This window comes from Eucalyptus grandis, chromosome 11 (assembly GCF_016545825.1).
Source record: "Eucalyptus grandis isolate ANBG69807.140 chromosome 11, ASM1654582v1, whole genome shotgun sequence".
NCBI lineage: Eukaryota > Viridiplantae > Streptophyta > Magnoliopsida > Myrtales > Myrtaceae > Eucalyptus > Eucalyptus grandis.
The window spans coordinates 7,361,597-7,378,111 of record NC_052622.1 but is presented as its reverse complement, the minus strand read 5'-3'; the positions used below and the strand labels follow the sequence as shown (position 1 = coordinate 7,378,111).

At 41.5% G+C, this 16,515-nt stretch overlaps 1 protein-coding gene, 1 non-coding gene and 1 pseudogene across 2 annotated transcripts; 2 read left to right on the top strand and 1 right to left on the bottom strand.

The window, feature by feature from the left end:
* Window positions 1–1,006: 1,006 nt before the first annotated feature.
* Window positions 1,007–3,670, top strand: LOC120289384 (annotated as a pseudogene).
* Window positions 3,671–5,617: 1,947 nt separating this feature from the next.
* On the top strand, window positions 5,618–7,087 carry LOC120289326 (glucan endo-1,3-beta-glucosidase 12-like). The gene is made up of 3 exons (XM_039304068.1): window positions 5,618–5,736; window positions 5,988–6,236; window positions 6,843–7,087. Exons 1-3 carry the CDS (start codon window positions 5,670–5,672, stop codon window positions 6,875–6,877), a joined length of 351 nt encoding a protein of 116 aa, XP_039160002.1. The 5' UTR covers window positions 5,618–5,669; the 3' UTR covers window positions 6,878–7,087.
* Window positions 7,088–8,013: 926 nt separating this feature from the next.
* Window positions 8,014–11,639, bottom strand: LOC104424651. The gene is made up of 5 exons (XR_005547770.1): window positions 11,431–11,639; window positions 10,278–10,366; window positions 9,287–10,181; window positions 9,039–9,221; window positions 8,014–8,891 (listed from the first exon to the last, which is right to left on the bottom strand). It is a non-coding gene; the product is annotated as an uncharacterized LOC104424651 (transcript).
* Between the last annotated feature and the right edge of the window lie 4,876 nt (window positions 11,640–16,515).

Sequence of the window (16,515 nt, the reverse complement as noted above, 5' to 3'; positions counted from 1 at the left end):
ATAGCCGATCATCACGGACTTCCTGCTCTGGAGTGTGTGACTACCTCATAGTATGGATGAAACAGAGAAAGTTGCAGGTGCAACCTGATGTTGTAGGCAGCCTTTGGAGAAACTGAGGAAGGCAATCTAATTTGGATCTAATGTGGACATCCCATTTGTAAGGACAAGAGAAGGCATAACATACAGAACCCTTCTACAGTAATTTGCCTCCTTCGGAAATGAGCATACCTCGAGTATATATTGAGTCCAAACAAGAAAGGATCCTACACTTAGTTTTGAATCAGACTTTGTGTTTCTATAACTCTGAAAACTCAGATCGTTATACTAACAAGATATAAGGAGATGATGAATAATATGACATGATATAAAGAAAATGAATTAATTTTTGCGATAATATAATTATAACTTTTAAAATTTATTTGCGATACTATCAAAATAGAAGGAGACGCTCAAGCAAAATGATTACAATATAAAGAAAAGCGTGTAAGGATAATTTTTACGATAATATTATGGAAGAGTCATACATTGTAATTGTTGTTAAGTTTGAGTTGATGAATATATTTATGATAATTTAGACTAATTATCTCTTAAAAAACTACACTAATTGATCACATTCTGTATTTAATGGAAAAGCTTTCCTCTCAAATCGAGTAAAAAACTGATCAAATTGGCGATTAACCGGGATGAACCGAACCTGGAGCACGTTTACATGGCTCTATATGCAGCCACCACCACCATCATCGTCGTCACTACTCCATGCCCTAACTTTCCCAGTAGGCAGAGAGAGAGAGAGAGAGAGAGAATGGGAGGAGCAGGGGAGAGCACGAGCACCTGGCTCGCGTCTTGAATACCCACCTCGACAACATCCACGACACCTTCCAGGTCCACTCTCCTCTCTCTCCTCTCTTCCATTTCCAAGAAAAAGATTCGATTTTTCTTTTGGGTTCCTTCTTTTCCTTAACGATGGCGGATCGCATGGGTGTCTGCGTGCGTAAACCCTGTGTAGGTGTTGAGCCAAAAACCTCTGGTTCTCTCGAACGGGTGAGTTGGGAAGAGGTCGTCAAGCTCGGTGACCAAGTCTCCAAGCAAGTCACTGTGGGTACTGTCTCTTTCTCTGTCTCTGTCTGTCCTCTTGCTGCGAGCTCGTAATTTCTGCTTCTGTGTGATTCTTGTCAATGTTGGCAGCTCGTGAACGTGCTCTTTCTCTTTGCTTGCTCTGATGATGATCGGTGACCTCGTAGTTTTCTTGATACGTATGTATGGTTGTGGTGGCGATACTTTTCCTTCAGCATGGGCCTTTCTGGTCTATGCCTATGCCGTTCCTTTTCTTGTGCACTTGGGGGCGTCATTCTTCTACATATTAGGATGAACCCGTCATTTGTTTTTTCAAGTAGATTTAGTTGGTGGTGTATGGAGTCTGTCTGCAAATCCATCTTTCTACCTTAGGCTGCTGTCTACATTAGTATTCATTGCGGGTCTTGGAACTTTGGCAAATTTTATTTCACCCTTTGGGTTTTTCCAAAGACTGAATTGGTTCGAGTAATGGTTGAAGGGTAAGATGATAACATGCATGGAGAGGGCTGGATTTTATCTGGTGAAATGATTTATAAATTCAGTACAAGTACAGCTAAATGCGGAAAGGGAATGGTCAAGAAAAGTGCTGGAATGACATATATCATCATTGTGGTTTTCAAAGGACAAGCTATCTGTTTTTTAAAGAAAGAAAGAGGACAGACTTTTTTGCTAGTATCTTGAGTAGGTCTTGACCAATAGGCTTTGTGATGGAAGTCAGTTCTTAGGGAGCAAATGATATCGGTTCTTTCATACTTATTGGTGCCTGTTTTGACCGTGCAGTCGGAATGTTGTGGATGGGACAAAAACCTCAAGCTAAAGCAATGGAGGAAAGCATGACGACATACTTTAATGCACTTCAGGGTTTTCTGCTGTTGTCCCATGTAAGCATGGTGGGTGCTGGACCGACTCTTTCTTCCAATATCCACGAAGCGGTGAAGAAAGTTGTGGATTGTAGCTTTAAGTTGCTCAGCACATCTGTCCATTCTTATGGTAAATCCTGGTCGCATCTCTTTCTTTCGCTCTCATATTCATGCATCCTACACCCAATGGATAGGTTTGAAGTTCGTGTCCTTGATAAAATGATTGAGAGACTAAGGCCGGTAACATCTTGATTTAGCATGGCATTCGCTATTGAGCCTTTATTTATTTGATGCTCCGTCCCATTAGGAAAACTTGTTGAGTTCCCGGAGAGGTGACAATGATGCAAAGTAACTTGTGATGGGATTCATGGACTAGATAATTGAAAATTCCAGGAAAAGGGTTACATGGGTACATTCATATGAAAGAAATTAAGAGCTTGTCTGAAGCTGTTTTTAGGAACGGTTTTTGTTTCCAAAGACATATATCAATGTAGACTTGCTTGTCTAACTGTTAAATAGTTTATTGTTTTGAGAATTGTTTTGAAAGCAGGGTCATCTGAAAATGCCTAATGTTATTTTCAGTTGTCCTCATATTTTTTTCTTTAGTATATAAGCGTACGAATTCAAAAGCACAATGTTTTTTTGTTTTTTGGTGGGTCTTTTGGCACTTGCACATTTCGCTAACTAGCTCACTTGTGCATGTTGTCCTGCAATCTATGGTAATAGTCTGAATATTTGAGAACTCATTTATCAACAGGTTCTAGCAATGGTGAGGAACAGGCGGCTTCCATTCCAGTGCTAGTTGGTACAGTATGGGAGGCATGTTCTGCTCTTAAGAAAGCTCCAGCAACAAATATAACTGCAATTGGGCGAGCCATGTCGCAGGTTGCAGTTACCATGAAAGATGTCATTCGCGAGATGAAAGAGCTCAAGCCAGCTTGCCTGGACCCCAGTAATGAAACTTCTGATGTCTCCTCTATAAAAGAGGAAGGCGAGACTCATGTTGATGATAATTCAAGTGAAGGTGACATAGGCAATGACTTATCACCTGAAGAGATGAAAGTTGCTAATGCGGCAATTGTGGTGGTATCTGATACCCTCACAGTCATCAAGGAGTTAATACGCGTCATCACAGGTTTGCTCAAGATGGAAAATTCAGATGACAGCGGTGCTTTTGTGGATTCTCTGGAGAAGTTATTGAAGCTATGCCAAGGAATTGGAGTACAAATCGACGAGCTCGGTGCTTGCCTTTTACCCTCCACAAGAGGTCTCGGCCATGATGGTGGCTTCAGGGAAAATGTTGACTCATCTCAATGATTTACAGGTGGAGGTGGAATATATTAAAGGAACTTCAGAGGGTTTTGTTCGGGCTTGTGATGGTATCAGAAATTCACTCAAACAGTTCGAGTCCGATTTAAGTTGCCATCGCTCTGATGATTTGGAAAGCCTACTGCAGAGCTCTACTTTGAGTGATTAAGCGATGTAGGAGATGCAGCCCTGGGGGTGTCGTTGATGATAGGGATGAGATGCTCACTGTGCAATTTTCTAATTGATTTTGGTTGTGCACTTTTTGATGAATGGAGAGTCAACCTCACATATGCATACGACCTCGCGTGGTCAGTGTTAGATTTCAAACGAACTACTTACGTCTTTGGGTCAAGAACTTTGTAAAATGGTATACCGGACATGCTTTTACTGAAAATTGGAATCCTGATGATTTCCGCAGTTTCCTACCATGATCCTTTGCTTTTTCTTGAGCAATGTCTCAAATGATAGATTTATTCTGTCCGGATTGCTTGCGCAAGAACTAGATTTTGAGACAGCAAGGCCACCGGGAATATGTTCTCAACATTCACGTCTGTAGCACCACCGTAAAGTAATGAAAAAGAAAGAATCTTTGCCGTTTCCAATCGTTGAATATGCTTGATAAAAGACTAAAGCTTCACAAGAGTACACAAGTTTGCAGAGTAGTGGGTTTGTCCAAGGTTCCGGGTTTGAAAGTTCTTGTGAGCATTATTGTCAATGTTACTTTATCGCCATCACTGGGACGATTTTAAGCTTGCCATGGATAAAACGCACCTCTATCCTATTCGACAGAACAGAAATTACTAGAAGCTAATTGCCAGGATCAATGGAGGGGAGTCGTTCTTTTCGGCCAAACGGTCAGCAGCAAATTTGGCTTGGTTCCGTCTATCGAACCTTTTCAACTCACCGAAAGCGTCCGACATGAGCGTGTCGCTAATACCGTGGCACCGAGTCAGGGAATCAGACAGACGTCTGGGTTCACAATCCTGGCGTTGTTCACTAACATGCGTGACCTTCCGTCGTTAGTGATTTTGAGCATCCGGTTGGCAAGGCATGCGGGCATGAGTGTCCTCTTGGGGAATTGAATCAGGTGGGTCATCAGGAGTGGCATGGGGATAATGGCTGAGGATGAAATCTTGGAGATTGTTGCTGGTAATTTGGCATTATGAAGGCGATATCAGAGCCATGGAGCGCATCGGGTTAAGCGTTTAGAATTTGGAGAAGGATGACAAAGCCATGGTAGGACTTCATTCTCATGTAGGCCATACTTTGTGCAGGTCTATCCAGTTATTTCACCTGTGGGCCAAGATTCGGCGAAAGCACAAATTTGAAGAAGGATGAAGAGCCACGAGGCCATCTCATTCTATGAGTTCTTCTGAACTTGATTTTGAGCATGTCTTTCAGAATGAAGCTGCTTAGCATATTCCAAGGTTCATGAGCTGATGAAGGTGCATATTCCTGGGCTAGTTGGTGGGCAGTTCGAACACGAGAAAGTGCATAAGCCTGTTTGGTTAAAAAGGAGAAGAACCCAAAATTTAGGACTGGCCATTCATACAACAAAAGGGATTGTAAACAACGTTTAAGCCGCATGTTTTGTTGAACATAGGATCCTGACATCGGACAGCAATTTAGTCGTTACTGGGACATTGTTTTGTAGGAGATTAAGGTAGATGATAAGAATCCCATTTGCCATCTACTTCTTTGCAAAGATCTCCGTTTTGATATCATTGAAAAGAATGTATCGAGTCGTAAAAAAGAAGAGAGGCAAACTCGTCCACGGATTTCATCCACCTCAGAATGAGATGGACATGGGTAAATAATACGACTCGGGAAGGCTGTATGTACATTATATAGATCGTTGTGTTCATACAAGGGCAGCTTATCGATAAGTATTTTCTCCCTGTGACTGCTACAAGCTCCACCTTTACAGGGGATTGGCATTTGACATTGGCGATGCAACAAAGTTTGTGTTCATTTTGGTCCTAGCAGGCTGTGAGCTTATTCATTTTTCTAGAAAGGAAAAATAGTATAAGAAATAAGAAGGAATAGGCCAAAACCGCATCAATGTGAACTGGAGAAGTTCAAGTGCTAAAGAAAGTTGAAAAGGGAGCACCTCCTCATGAACTGTGTACAGGGACATATGGTGATAACTTTGTCACATGCATCTAATTGTTCTCGAATGGTCGCAATCTTGGATTGGAAATATAAAAATCTCCTAGCTGGAGTCCATATATATGAGTTTGATAAATTTTTTATTTTCTCTGGTCTCGCGTCTTGCCCTTCTTATAATAATATGACACTCTTGCTCTGGATACCTCTAAGCTTAAATAGAATGTGGCCATAAGACCTCTCTGGAGATAGCTCATATTTGTCCCCACTGAACCCTCTCTCTCTCTCTCTCTCTCTCAAACACACACACCAGAAAGAGGCATGTCGATTTCACTGCAATGGATTCTGGTAGCTGCCCTCTTCTTGGCAACTGTTCCACACAAATCAGGTGAGTTTCTCAATATTGCGTCACAAGAAATTCATGGCAATCAAGGATCTTGAAACTGTATACCCTTCATGGTCGTTTTGCTCTTCCAAACACCGGTAAAGTTAAACCAGACAAATAGACAAGCATCTCACTGAGCTTCCGCTATCTGATTCACATCTCTGATGCCTCCATTTGCTCATCTGATAAAGCAAGGCAGCAAGAGAGCCTCTCCCTGATCTCAATTCTCTGTTCTTTGTGCCCGTTTCACTCAGCTGGGGAGTTCGAGCAATGGTGCGTGGCCGACGAAGCAGACCCGGATGACGAACTGCAAGCAGCTATGGACTGGGCATGTGCACAAGGAGGGGTTGATTGCACTGCGATCCAGGTGAACCAGCCTTGCTATCTCCCCAACACTGTGAGGGCATGTGCTTCCTATGCCTTCAACAGCTACTACCAGAGTTCAAGAGCTCGGGGATCTTGCTACTTCCGCAGTGCCGCCATGACCACCGAGCTTGATCCCAGTAAACATCTTGATCTCCTCTCTTTGCTTCCGAATCGGTTCTTCCATACAGATCTAACTTTAGAAAACATGAGTGTTTACTATTGAAAAAGTAGTCTACGCTATGTGAAGGGTCATATGTCATGACAGCGAAAGTAACAATCTTAGCATAATACCACTTGCGTGAAGATTTTGGTAGCTGAAGTTACAGAAGATGAGATATTCTTTTGTTTGTTCAATTCAATGTACAAATCACGCTTTACATTTTATAATTAATTTCTTACTGAGGGGCGATCCGAGAAGCTTTACTGGTATGCGATCTTTCACATGGGATCTAGAGAAAAAGAAGCAAAAAGTCCATGTGCCCAGAAGAGCGTGCCTTGGGAGTTTTAAATGGCCACGTCCGGAATCCCATGCATTGTCGAGCTGACTCTTATATCATGGCCCAACGCTTAACTTTTTCTTTTTCCTTTTCACTTTCCAAAGATTGAGAGAAGACAAATGACCATAAATCAATAATTGCATAAATCATCAGTGCTCTCGATTAAGAGGGACGGCGTAATCATCGGGCGGATCCCGAGAAAATCTGTCACCGTTCTGCTGACTTTACAAGCTGTTCGATTCGCAGGTCATGGTTCTTGCCACTACGACTACCTTCCATGATTCGGATGCATGCAGATCAATGGGCCAAGGCAGCATGATCCGGTCTCAGGTTTACTTGGAGGAAATTCAAACCAGAGAGCTTCGTTATCGTTCTACTTCATTTTCTTTTCCCAATGTATGGACGATTTCTCCTCAGAAATCGGTCATAGGAATGTTCTTGCTGGAAGTGGTACCTAAATCATGCTTGCAAGCGGTTCTTTCCATTGCCAAGAGATGTGAAATTCCTTTTTTTGGTTTCAACTAGTTACGCTCTATACATAGAACATTTACAGAGAACACAAAAATCGCAGAATTGAAAGACTCGAAAAGAAAGACGGGAACTATGCCTCATGGGAAATAATAGTCATAACTCTAACTACGAATCGAAGTTACCTTTCCAGGAAAAGAAAATTAAGAGACTACTCTAGTTTCAATTTGAACATGGAAAACTGTAGCCAGATGACGACATCGGGGTTAATTCAAAAAAGAAGAAAGCACACTAAATCACTAATGAATGGCTCAAGAGCTAACGGCAGACTGAATGACAGACTTCTAAGATTCGACATATCATAGCATAGTAACAATCGAAGGAGTTGCTGCCCCTAAAATTTCAATTCAAATGATCCTGCATCCTCCAACAACTATTGGTACACAGATAAACCTTAAATAATCCGTAATCCAAGTTCTGAACGGTATCTAAATTCTTGACATTGAAAATGACATAATATGCCCAATCAAACTTGTCATGAAACTCGAAATATAAAGATCTATGACGGGATTCTTCAGTATTCTACGGAACAATAAGGGCTGTAGATACTCCTACGGACCTTGAGGTGAATGCTGCAGATAACTGGAATGGAGCTTCTCAACCATGACGGAATTTGAATGCTGTTCACTCCTCAGGCTTTGGCAAAACCCACTTGCTTGCATGTATCCTATGTTATCAGACCGACCACAAAGTGGATTTTTCCACGAACAAACAGTCAACAAAGTCAAGCAAAGGCACAACAAAGAACCCTCGAAAAACCATCTTGGGGTTAATGTTACAATGGCCTTTTTGGCCATGTGTCTGAATATTTGTACACCTTAAGGTAACCTTGTCTAAAGAATGCTAACAGTATAGGTTCCACCTGATCCTTCTTTTGCCTTGCAGATGCATTAGGCAGGGACTTCAATTCCAGCGTGGAGGAGTTCATCAGGAGTTGCAGCAGGGTCCAGATCCCAGCAGCCAATCAGGCAAGTTACTGCTTGTTTCTCTCTTCAGAGACCAAGATGGGACCCGTGCGAAAAGCGTAACATCTCTCCTTGGGATCCACCTAAGTGCATCCTTGCTTGTATTCCTCTGGTATACTGTCTTGTACCCTTCCAATTTTACAAAGGGGGTAACACAGACACCAAGCTCTTCAGAATAATCATCACCACCTCTACCATCTCATATTGATGCCTCACCTCAGCTGGTGTGGATCGGTCCCAATGGGGAGACCACTACGATAAACAGCCCATACATCTCCACTCTTGGGTATATGCGAACACAACCTCCACGGCCAGCTTTTCCTTACTCAGTAGATGAGAGAAGATGTTCACATGATCAACAACATCAGAGGTCCATGCCCTAAAATGACCACATGATTTGGTAAATCCACGATCTATCCAGTTAACTGACCCAAATTCAGAATCAGTTTTAGAACTCAAGTAACTGATCAGGATCTTGAATGGCTTTACCGAGATGATCTGACGGATCAGACAATAAAGTCGAGGCATGCCATCTTTCTTCATCATAAATAGCCCATATTTGCTTTGGGCTTGAAACATTCCTCAGATCGGTCCTTGTCAAAATCATGGAAATCAGGGTCAGGGACTGTTATCGTGACTGGTCCACTTCTACTAGCTTTTGAATGACTAACTAACTTGGACTGACCAGCAGCTTCAGCCTGTAACCTCGCAGCCTCTTTGCTGCTGCAGCTGCTGCGACTTTCTGCTTCATCTCTTCTAATTTCTTCTGGATTTCTGTCCTAGCCTTGTCCATCAGCAATTTCTAGCATCAAATGCTGGCATAGCAGAGCAACGTCTAGCTGGAAGTTCATTTGAGTTCGACAACTTAGGATCAAACTCTTTTTGGTTTCTGAGACGACTTTTACCCTGTTAGTTCAGAGCCATTCCTAAACTCGGATCCAACCACAACCTTCCTTCTCTTGTCAGGTTTGTCAGGTCTAACCGTGTTCAACCCAGATGATCCATTAACACCACCAGACATATGTGGACCACTGTCTGCCAGAGTATTCCTAGTAGCATGCTTTTCACTGCTTCTGTGTCTAGCTTTATGAACCTTTACCATTGGCTGGTTTAACTGCATCACTTGTTTTGGCTGTAGACCCATTAGGCCAACAACAACAGTGGAACTCCCAGAGGGCGAGCTCACTGGAAGGACACGTTCGAGGTGTAATCATAGCCCTGTCCGGTGATAGCTTTCTGACACTCCATTTCCACAAAATAAGTGGCATTTGTTGGGACGTAGGACATGCCATCAGATCTGTGTGGCTTCCATATCCATTACCGGGAGATAAGTATAAGGACTATAGGGAAAAGACCCAGTAACTGGAGCGGTACCGGTCTCCACAGCAACAAAATGCGGCAATTTTTTTACATGAAAGTCTCTTGTTGACGTACTTACGAAGATATTCATACTGAACTTTACAAGACGTGCAGACAGTCCAGAAAAAGTATCAACTGTAGGTTGAGCTGTGGGTGGACTGAAGCAGTTACCATGTGTTGTATAACCAGCCCCGTGTACTGAAGATAAACTTGGCTGTGAAACCAACGATGCCGAGTGTTGATTTCTCTTTGATCATAAGAGCCTCTCTTAGCATTGTCCGACAAAAGAGTCCATGCCTCAGAAACAAGTTTAAAAGCACCATCAGCTCCAACACATTTGTTTTTATCAGGGTGAAGGAGAACAGCCAACTTCCTGTACTGTCTCTTCACTGCATATTTATCTGCAGTAGGTTTAACCCAAGAATCGAATAATAATCTACCTCACCATTAAAGTGTACTGCAGAAGCCACATAAATGTCGAAGAAAGTGGCCACCATCTGAGATATACCATCCAGTTCAGCCACAGCTTTTTAGCCTTCAAGGCATAACTTTTTGCAGCAAAGTCTTTTCAGCAAATCGCTCAGCAATTTCTTTGCCTTAAGGGCCTCTTCTTTGTTTACTTCCATGTAGTGAATTGCTTTAGAACAGTAGTGCTTGAATGGAAGCCACGGTCACTTCAGCATCTTTGATACAGAAACAAGCTTGACTTCCATGTAGAGCCGCCTTATCAAGTCTGCAAACACTTTGGTTAACATTAAAGTCTAATTCGTATTAAAACGAGCGTTATGACAATCGAATCTGACTTAATTCAGTTGAATGTACTGCTTACCTTGATGCTAAATAACGAAATTATCCGCTGGCTGTACTACCACAACTTGCTTTGAATCTCGAGTTTATATTCTCCGGTCCACCTGATAACTAAAATTCCAAAAGAAAAATAAAAGTCAGATAAAAGAAAACTGATATCTCAAAAATCCGACTATTACCAAAACACGATACAGCAAGCAATCAAGGGACTATAACGCCAACCGAGCCAACTGTTATGGCTCAGCATACTGCGCAATTAATATGGCTACGAAACTCTAATAGAGTTGCTTTCTCATTCGGCACAGCATACTGCACAGTAATTACTCTAATTGAGTTGTTAACATTCCGGCACAGCATACTGCGCAAAATACAGCTACAAAACTCTAATTGAGTTGCTTTTATCATTTCCCATGCAATCAAACTGACTCAATCATGCATCGCATCCAGATAATCTCAACATCGCAAAAGACCAAGGACGAGTCAGCGGGCTTTGACGTAAACCTGAAGTCACAGAGACAGAACCGGAAAACATTTAAAACTGTACAGACTACAGAGCAGTGAGCAGCACCAGCTCAAAACCCTAGAAAGACTCGCCTAGTACTTCTCTACCCTACCTCGAAAGTCAAAACACCAAAAGCCCGAGTGTCCACGACTTATACTTGACCTCAACTACACCAATACTCCACTAGCACCGAGCAAAGGCGAAGTAACACAAAACCCTAGCGGAACCGAGCATTTGACGCGAAGAAAATCGACCCGAACGACTGTAATCAACAGCAAAAGCATCATTTCGCAGTTCAAAATCAACTAGGGCGCCAAATCACCAAGATCCTGGCACAGAATCACCGGATGGAAGCTGGACAACGGCGAATTCCGCCGTATCCGGCCCAACCGCGAATCGGCGAGCGATTAACCGAGAAGATTACGGGAGAGATTAAGCAGATAATCAACACTCACAGTGACTCCAGCTGAGACTCGAGCTCGGGGGCCTCGGATCGCGGCGCTGCGATCCGAGCTCCTTCGAGCAATCGAGGTCGAGTTGAGCTCGCGAATCTCGGTGGGGTTACGCACCACCAGCACGCACGCACGCCCACGCGCACACAAAACACACTGAAGGAAACCGCTTTTCAAGGCGGCCGCAGCACAGAGACGGGGGCCGCGAATGGAGGACTCACCGTGCACGGTGGCTGAGGGCGGCGAGGTTCGGGGCGGCGCGGCGGAGCAGCTCCGGCGATCGGCGGCGCGGGGAGATGCCGGTGGATCGCCGATTGGGGGGATGTGGTCTTTAGAGGAAAAGGGCCCCAAAAAAAGGGAGTTAATAAAACGGAGGAAAAATAAAAAAAATTTATTATGAGATTGAGTGAAAGTAAACGGGGAGGGGCGGGCGTTAATATAAAGTTTATTTATATATAATATTTTGATTTTAATTTTAATTTTAATTGTAATTAAATCGGAAAGTGAAGGGGTGTTTGCTAAAATGTGCGGTGCGTTTGCTGTTGGTTAGGGCTGGGCTTGGTAGAGACAGAGAGAGAGAGAGAGAGAGGGAAGGTGATGATGATGAGGTAGATGTGTACTTTTTTGTATTTTATTTTTTTTATTATTTGTCATTATTAATTATGGTGTCATTTAATAATATGTGATTTGATGTGATATATAAATTTTTACACTATATATATCTATACTGGCTATACTATTATTTAAAGCAAGGAGAATCTGATACTTTTATGGCATTTTAATTAATTTCCTCTCTTTTTTAAATAACCTTAGTTACTTATTTTATAAATATCATAGCCATTAGTAAATGCATGAATCGATAATCTACCTTATATTCCCCGTCGAATCTAATCTATCTTACAACAACCTTCCAAGAAAAGCTGCAAAGTAGTTTTCTCATAAATTTTTGTGTATTTTTCATCTTACATTTCTATTATCTAGCTATTATCTAGTTTTATCGAAGTATTTTTTGATATGGTGATTTTCTTAATTATTTGAATGTCTCTTTCGTTTATACACGTACATCATTGCCAGCGTATTTTTCGTGTTGGTGTTCGTATATGAGGGCGAAAGAAAATAAATAAATTATAATTTGGAAGGATGTATAAGATAATGGAGGAATAAAGGGGCAAAAAGTGGGCTGAGTCTTTGACAAAGTCATTTACAATCTCAAGTGTATTGGTAATGGACAGCTGGGATGGAGAGAGGTTGTGCGGATTTTATTTTATTTTTTGTCATTAAGTGCTCTCTGGATTTTATTATCTGCTATTTTATTTTTTCAGTCAGTGCTTGCTGGATTTTATTTTTTTTGGTTACGTTTGGTGATAGGAACGGTAACTTCCAAAGGATGATTGTAATTTTTGAAATGTGCAAGTAATTGTGTGTTTTTGTCATTAAATTAGTGACTTGTAAAAGAAAACCACGAAGTTTCTGATTCCGTTCTTGTAAGCATTTCTAATTTTATTATATTATCTCTGAAGGTATAGGTAATTTTTGTTTTGCAAATGCGCGCAATTGTTTTTTTTTTGTGTTTCTCGAGTCCATTTTTGAGGCATTTCAATTTTCAGCCATCCATCTTCTACATTACATTCATAGGAAAGTATCAATTTAGTCACTTTGCTAACATAATTCTCAATATTTGAGCAAGATTTGAAGACAGTCCTTAGTCGGGGAAAGTATCAATTTATCTAAATAGTCTTACATAGCCTGCCGAGAAATGCTTTGAGACCCCTTTGGCTTGAGTGGGACTTATATTCCATCTCAATCCTCTGATTTTGGTCTAAAGTTAGGTGAAACTGTGAAGTATGCAACTAGCGAGAAAAATCACAAATTCGATATTTTGCATAGTAAGTCGCCTCAGAACTTTACATATGTAATCACCTTGTTATAGCCAAAAGCGTCACTACAAACCTATCTCTTTAGATCTTCATACGACCTATCTTTCTTGGTGCACCTAAATCTTTCGTCTCGAAATTACTCCTCAATTGGTGTCTCAACTCATCAATGTGAAACATGTTCATAGTTGCTATCAATATATCATTAGCATATAACATTAAATAAATGTAATTGTATAGCCTCCTAGAGTACACGCAATGATCATGAGCACTCTTATATAACGTTGAATGGAATCAAATCGTTTGTACAACTATAAGATTGCTTAAAGCCATAAACAGATCATTTGGAGCAAGCATGCATTGCTTAATGAACCGAAACGACAAAGCCTGCTGGCTATTGCATGAATATCTGCTCCTCTAATTCTTTGTCTAGAAACGCCGTCTTAACATGGAGCTACTCCAACTCCAAGTCGTCCGCCGCAACTAGTCCCAACGCCACCCTGATTGAACTATGCTTCACCGCAAGTGAGAAAATCTCGTGCAACGAACCCCTTCGCCAAGCGGGTCTTGTATCTGGTCGCTCGTGAATCAAAACTATCATGCGCCTTTCTGAATGCCCACCTGCACCCTATCTTCTGCCAGATACCACTGATTACCGTGTTTGATTCCACTCAAGCGACTCCAATCTCTCTCTCATTGCACCAATCCATTGCTGAAGCTCTACACCTGACATCGCTTCAGAAGAATACTACTGGCTACCAGGTCTCCCTGCAACATCTTTGCTGATGATGAAATCCGGGCGATTGAGGATCCCAACGCCACGGCCTGTAACCTTTCATCCCTAGTGCATAGGCATATGCACTTTTTGTCCTCGGTTCTAGCTACCGTCCTAAACATGGCCATATGCGGCGCTCCCAAATGCTCGCAGACTCGAGTAAAGTAGCAGGTTCACCAGTTCACGCTTCCTCCACCATCGGTCAGATACGTTCTCATCTACATTCTGCATGTCATTAATTACTATTGAACTTATAAAGGTGATTTTGGATTGACGTTCCTCATTAATCTGGAAAGTTAAGAAACGTTGAATCGGAAAAGTATCTTGGGACGGCTTTGCAGCCCAAACTGCAGCTACATTAAACTCATCAGCCACTAACCACAAACATCGTTTCCTAAATTTGGCAGAACAAAACCTGCAGCTTTTTCAAAATATCAGCTTTTTTTGCAGCTTTCATAGTTTGGGGAAATTTATCGTGTCCCTTTAATGCTCAATCCAAAATCTTGTGTCTCCAATAAATTGCGCATCTTAATGTGCACAAAATTAAAATTATAAATTTCTTAATTCAAATATCACAGAGATATAATGATTATCATAGATGGATATTAAAAATTCCTAGAACAACCAATCAACAATAAACTTAGTTTCTAATGCCGCTTTGTTACAACCAACACGGAAGTATGAACATGGAAGCGATTCAAGCCTCAAGTGAAATTTAAACTTAGTTTCCATTGCCACTTTGTCACGATTAATGCGGAAGTGTGAACAAATGAAGCTGTTAGAGCAAGAAACAAATTGCAGAAATAAGACGTGAGCATGGTTTGGTGCTTTGGCTACTCCACGAGGCAATGAGATGGTTCCATTATAATGGCAAAGAGAAGATTACAATTGCTTGAACAAACAACTCTCAAGCGTTTCCTAATTTTAGATGTCACTTTGAACTCGCAAGAATCAATCACCGCAAAATGAGTTCTCTCACTCTTAAATTCTAGCTAGAAGGCTTTCAATGCATTCTGTCTCTCGCCAGTTTTACATATTAGGCGCACTCACTTTGTATCCAGGCCGAACTCGACAAGAGTTATATGCAAAAAAAGCTGTAAGCCCTTCTCCGATGATGGACCTGAACTTCAATAAGAAAAGGAGGTCTTGCGGGCCTGTCAGCAAGAGTTCAAGTTGGACTTTCTTGATATGGGCCAGGTTCCCTACAATTCAATTGTGTGCAGGCTTTCTAATCAAACGACACTTACTTCGACCCGCAATCCCCAAATCACCATCTGGGAACCCTTCCAGTTGATTATATATTAGCTGTAAAGAAGCGTCCTCATCCGATGATCCATCTTTCGGGGAAAAAGAAGAAGAGATTGAAAAGAAAAATCACATGAAATCAACGCTCCATTTGTTTTACAAAAAAATTGATATTTTCCAAAAATATTTTTCAAGAATTTTTTTCCAAATAAATAAGAATATTTTTGGTATTTGACTGAAATTTAAAAACGAATTGAAAATTATATCATTTGGAAAGAAAAAACTTGATTTTTATTTTCCTAAAAGTCATGCATATTAGTATATAAGAGATACCCAACCGCTGGTGTCTTCGAGCATGAGTAGTGTCCAAGCATGAGTTTTAGGACCTAGGCATAGATACCTCAGGTCTTTGGCACGATCTTGAGGAGCTCAGGAGCTAGTGACTTGGGTGTGGAAGTCAATTACCCAAGCATGCAATTGAGGACCCATGTACTAGTACCGAGGTCTTGGGCATGGCTCGGGGGACTTTGATGGGAGCATTGAGTTCTTAGCCCGACCTTGATGGACCAAGCCTTGTTGCGGTGACTTAGGTGTGGGAGCAAGGTAAGGCTTGGGGACCCAGTACCAGCACCAAGGTATTAGGTCAAGCCTTTAAGGACCTAGGCCTGGTTGGCCTACTTGCCGAGGAACTGGGTGTCTCAGAGAATAAAACTGTAGCTTTTTCAAATTGTCACCTTTATTGCAGCTTTCATAGTTTGGGAATTTATCATCTCCCTTAAATGCTCAATCCAAATCCCGTGTCGCCAAAGTGCACATCTTAACCCGCAAAAAATTAAAATTGTGGATTGCTCTAACTCGAATATCACAGATACCATAATGATTGTCCCAGACGAACAAAATTCCCGGAACAACCAATTGACAATAATTTAGTTTCTAATGCTAATTTGTTATGAATAACACGGAAGCATGAACAAACAAAGCGATTCAAGCCTCCAATCAACAATAAACTTAGGTCCTAATGCCACTTTGTTATAACTAACATGGAAGCGTGAACAAATGGAGCAATCAAGTAAGAAATAAATTACAGAAATAAAACCTGAACATGATTTGGCGGCTTGCCTACTCCACAAGGAGATCAACGAGAGATGGTTCCATTATAGGTGGCAAAGAGAAGATTACAATTGCTCAAACACTCTTGAGTGTTTCCTAATTATTTAAGATAACACTTGAAGTTGCAAGAACTAATTGCAGCAAATGAGTTCTCACACTCTTAAATTTTTAGTGGAAGACTTTCAATGCTTTCCGTGTCTCTGCAAGTTTTACATATATTAAGCGCACTCCCATTGCATCAAGACCAAACTCAACAAGGTTTATATGCAAAGAAAAGCTATAAGCCCTTCTCCAACGTCAAA

Coding starts and splice junctions, on each gene's coding strand:
- LOC120289326 (XM_039304068.1), top strand. CDS start 5,670: ATGTCGATTTCACTGCAATGGATTCTGGTAGCTGCCCTCTTCTTGGCA. Junction 5,737..5,987: donor AACTGTTCCACACAAATCAG/GTGAGTTTCTCA, acceptor CGTTTCACTCAG/CTGGGGAGTTCGAGCAATGG. Junction 6,237..6,842: donor GACCACCGAGCTTGATCCCA/GTAAACATCTTG, acceptor TTCGATTCGCAG/GTCATGGTTCTTGCCACTAC.